Source organism: Macrotis lagotis, chromosome 3 (assembly GCF_037893015.1).
Source record: "Macrotis lagotis isolate mMagLag1 chromosome 3, bilby.v1.9.chrom.fasta, whole genome shotgun sequence".
In the NCBI taxonomy this organism is placed as follows: Eukaryota; Metazoa; Chordata; class Mammalia; order Peramelemorphia; family Peramelidae; genus Macrotis; species Macrotis lagotis.
Genome location: NC_133660.1, coordinates 300,651,596 through 300,656,747, shown reverse-complemented (window position 1 = coordinate 300,656,747; position 5,152 = coordinate 300,651,596). Strand labels below are relative to the sequence as shown.

Here is a 5,152-nt window from a genome sequence, read left to right as displayed (position 1 = left end):
ACTAAAATGTATCAAGTATCATGTTGAATATACATATGGCAAGAAAAGCAAATAATGACACTGTCTTCAGAGAGAATAAATAGTTTAAGAAGCCTATTTTTATTTGGGAAAGTTACAGAACTTGTACGTACAGTGACAGAAGTGCAGCTTGATGGAAAGGTCTCCAGGTCAATTTCATAGGATTTTAAGCTTGAACTATTCTTACATTTCATATTATCTGTGAAGATTAAAACTTTTCAAAAATATTCTCTATATTTTTGCTTTTTAAATAAAAGATTCATATAGAAAATGTTATGATTTTCCATTTATGACTGATACATTTCCTGCCTAATTAGTAAAAAAAAATGTTGGAAAAGAGGGAGGGGAATTTGGGAATTAAACAAAATGATGTTAATTGATGTTGTAAATAAACAAAAAGGGAAAAAAGCATAATAAGATTCATCACTGAAATATTGGTGTAAATTAGTGGCAAGTCTTCGTTTCTACAAAAGGCTTAAAATAAAAATCAGAACAAATATATTTTATTTGAATGCTAAATGAATTTTTGTTGCCCACAACTTCCTCAAGGCCGTCTTCATTTCTGTATTTCTCAATGTGTAGATGAGAGGGTTCAGCATGGGCGCAATGACTGTGTAAAACATTGACAATTCCTTATCGTTTTGCTTTACACTTGAAGGAAGGATGTAAGTAGCAATGCAGGGAACAAAGAACAAAACAACAACAGTGATATGGGAACCACAAGTGGAGAGGGCTTTCCGTCGAGTCTCTGATGAATGGTTCCTGAGGTTGTAAAATATGACAATGTAAGATACCACCAAGGCCAGAAAGGCGCCCAAGACAACCATTCCAGTATTGGCAATGACTAAGATATCAGGGATGCGTGTATCAGTGCAGACAAGTTTTAAAAGGGCTTTCACATCACATATATAATGATCCACTTGATTAGGACCACAGAAAGGTAAGCTAACAACCATGAATGTCTGAGGTATTGCATGCAAAAAGCCCACCCCCCAGGCCATAAGGATCATTATATAGCATCTCTGTCGATTCACTATGATCATGTAGTGTAAGGGTTTACAAATGGCAACATAACGATCAAAAGCCATGCATACCAAGATGAACATCTCAAGAGCAGCCAGTAAGTGAGCAGTAAAGAGTTGAGTCATGCAACTGATAAAGGATATAGTTTTTTTCTTAGCAATTATGTCTCTGATGAGCCTAGGAACAATAGTGGATGTATATGCCAGATCCATTATGGACAAATGGCACAGAAAATAGTACATGGGTTGTTGGATAAGATGGCTACGTGTGATTGTGAAAAAGATGATTAAGTTTCCCAGGAGAATTGCAAAGTAACAAAATAGGAAGATTACAAAAGAAATCCTTCTGAGGTCCTGGTTCATAAAAAGTCCCAAGAGAACAAATTCTGTAACATTGTTCTGATTTTCCATGTACTTCAAATAGTTTATAAATATCCTGGTGAATTATAATTCATCTGAAATCACATAGAAAACCATAAATTCTCACAACCATCATGGTACATATGAAGTTCATTCTGAGATTATCAAGGAATAACACATTATTAGAGTTGATCATTCTATAGCTTTAAATTTGAAAAGGTCAGAAAGATATTTATTTCTGCTCGGTCCAAGAAATTCTTTGAAAATTACATATGTGGACATTATTATTACCCAGGCTACTAAATTTCCCTTATTCATATAGTTTCAAAAAGTTATGTATCTTTAAAAGTTGTGACCACCTCCTTTAGGATTGGAATTTAAAAATATAATTCATTAACTATGTGTAAACTTAATAATAACAAAACCAAAATTAATACATTGATTTAGCAAAGGAAAAAATGCATTGATGTATAATATCTAATTACCAAATATTTATTATATAATAGGAATATGAAAAAAAAATAATGTGTAAGGAAAATGGAATGCTAAATGATTAAATGTCATTATAATGAAAGATATTAAAATAGTTTTTAAAATGTCTTAAAAAGCGTATGCTTGGTGTGAGCTTTAAACACTGGGGAAATGGAAACTGGAGTATTAGAAGGGATCCTGACCAGCCTGGATTTTGGAGCAAGATGAAATGATGTGCTGCCCCTTCTCTCTCTCTACCAATCCATAATTACTCACTTTTTATTCAATTCTTTTTTATGTATTGAATGCATCTGTGATACTTGTATATTTCTACAGTTAAAACTTTCTACTTTCCCTTTTTGTTCTCTTCTATTTATCTCCCTTACTTCTCTTTTCTATACTTACTAATTCCATGTTCTGATACTTTCAAAATTCCCAGTTCTGCAAGCAGTTGACTTTCATTTACATAAATCTTCTATTGTCTTATTTTAACTAATATAATTGTACATTCCTTGTTTCTTATTTTCTAGAAAATATTTACAAAGGTCTTTGTAAGAAAGGATTGCACAAAAAACCATAGAACAAAGACAATATTTAATCCTGCACTTTAAGAAAACACTAAATCTATTAGACTACAGCTACAGAAGACTACAGAAAACTGGGACTGAGTCTGATGGGAGAATTATCTGTGGTGATGGTCATTTTCATCCAGATAACCTGATATACTGAGCCCAGGACAGTGCTGAGAGTTTTTCCATATTGTTGTCTAGCAGTTTCCTCTGTCTGGATAGAGTCAAAGCACTCATGAACTAGGTGGCCCATTAATGAACAATTATAATTAAATGGAAAGAGTTGAAAGAATCTAGGTGAGGAGAATCCTCAGAATCTCAGGCTCTAAAAAGTGAAGGATTGTCTAAGTTCCCTCAATACTGAAATAGAAAAAGCAGAACTTTAATGTAGCTCCCTTGAATCTTTGTTTGCCATTTTTCCTTAAAGAAACAGAGATAGAGAATGAGACATAAAGAAACAAAGACAGGGACTAAAGTTCAAAAGACAGAGAAAAAGAGAGAGAAGGGAAAATTCAGATAAATAGAAACAGTAAGAGAACTAAAGATAGAGAAAGAACAGATAGCAATTGAAAGACAGAGAGAAGGAGGAAAAGGAATGATAGAGACTTTAGAATCAGAAACAGAGCTGTTGCCCTTTAGAAACTGACATATTTAGGAGTAAAATTTTAATAGAAATGGGCAAAAGGTTCATAAATAATAATTAGCTATAAATGATATAATAATTTATCTAAATTAAATTTGTTCTGTTTATCAGTTTTTGCTTATTGTTGAATTTTTTGTAGTTTTCCTTTGTGTTTTGCATAGAAAATTTCAATAGAAAAAATCTTTGTGCTTTCCTGAAATCTATCATCTTAAATAACACAATAGCACTTATAGCTAATGTGATATAACTGGGGTATCCAGATAGTATCAGTCGAGGGTTATATTTGATACCATTTTTTCCCTGACTCTTCAGGGCTTGAACTATCCTGCCTGATCCCTTGAATCTTTATGGCCCTTAGCAATTATATGGCACATTATTGTTGCAAGAAATGCTTAATTAAGTGGCGCCTAGGTGTCACAGTGAGTACAGCACTGGCCTTGGAATCAGTTGTACCTGAGTTCAAATCTGGCCTCCAACACTTAATAATTACCTAGCTATTTGAGCTTAGGCAAGTCATTTAAAAAAAATAGAAATGCTTACTTGAGTAGAGCACTGCAGTGCTGCTGGAAGGTGAAAAAGCAAATAAAGTTTAGATGTAACTGCATCTGTCCATTCTTGAATCTTAGAACATTCCATACTCCAAATTTTGAGTGAGTCAAGGTCAATAAATAATCTTTGTTCATATCCAGATTAAAATATGACCATTAATTAAGAAGCCTTCCCAAATCTCTGACTGATTCAAGGATTCATGATTGTGAAGATCATTTAATCAGTTATCTACAAGGGTTTTAATCCTTTTCTTGCCCTAATTCCATGGTGCATATGTTCATATTAAGGAAAACTACAATAGGTATATTTTAAAAAAAAGCCGTGAAACATCCTCATAGACAAAGTAACAATCAAAGTAGTACTGAATGCCATGGAAATTATATATATACATATAGATATACATCTATCTATGTATCTATCTATCTAACTAGCTTGCTAGCTAGCTAGCTTTGAAGGAATTTACATTATTCCAGATGACAAGACTGTTTCATTCAGGATGTCCTTAAAAAACACATTGTATCAAGAAATCTATACTGTTACCTCACCCTTCCTACAATCCCTATCTAGATATGATGTATATACCATGCATTCAAAAGTTTTTCATTACCTGAAAGAGAAAGAGGTCTTCTTCAGGGCAATGTTTATTCATTGGAATGTGTCAAGGAGGACTGATGATCATAGAATATTCATTTTTTTCTTAGATAGAATCTGGAGAGGGATAAATATTTGGTCAAAGTTCTGGATGACCCAAAAAAGTTTTCGATGTAATAAACTTCTAAGGATCTGTTACCTGAGTTCAAATACCTGGGTTCAAATCTGACCTCCTTGATTTTAAAGATTTGGGCATAGATGCCCAGAGGCATTTTAAAGCAATCCATCAAATTGTAGATTTATGGTACAGCAGCAAACTTTGTTGTGGAGGAAGTCATTTTTCCCTGTTTCTTTTTTTGACTCCTTTTGTTTAGGTTCAAATGGGTTCGGATAAATGTTGCTTGTTAGCTCCACCCTTTCCAATCCCATGGGTTTGCACTTATGCACTCCCAAGTCAAACTCCTATTTAGAATTTAAAAAATGTCTGGAAGTTTCATATCAGTGCAGGAGGCTATTTGTCAGATGGTGTAGATGGAGAAACAAAACTTTCAGAACTTTTTTCTTTTCCTTGGACCTGACTCAAACAAATCAATACCAAGGAAGGCATACTCATTTTAAAAATAATCATTTATCACTTAATATACTGTCATCTAACTTTATTTCCATTAGTTTAAATTCCCATTAGTTTCCATTTTGCTTCATCAATTTTGTCTAAGATTTATGTATCTCCAAATAGTTATCCTCACTCCTCCAGTACTATTTGGCAGGAATTATAGTCTCCCTTGAAGAAGGTTAGTGGAAGGAAGACACTATTCTGATTCTTTTTGAAATACACAGTGACATTTCCATTAGGCATAACACTAACAACACAGATGATTTTGCTGTATGTTGCATTTTTTATTCATTTCGTTAAATATTTCCCAATTATG

At 33.3% G+C, this 5,152-nt stretch overlaps 1 protein-coding gene across 1 annotated transcript; it reads right to left on the bottom strand.

Moving 5' to 3' along the window:
• Positions 1-521: 521 nt before the first annotated feature.
• LOC141516975 (olfactory receptor 4S2-like) lies at positions 522-1,451 on the bottom strand. Its single transcript, XM_074227923.1, has one exon. It carries the CDS (start codon positions 1,449-1,451, stop codon positions 522-524), a length of 930 nt encoding a protein of 309 aa, XP_074084024.1.
• Positions 1,452-5,152: the final 3,701 nt, after the last annotated feature.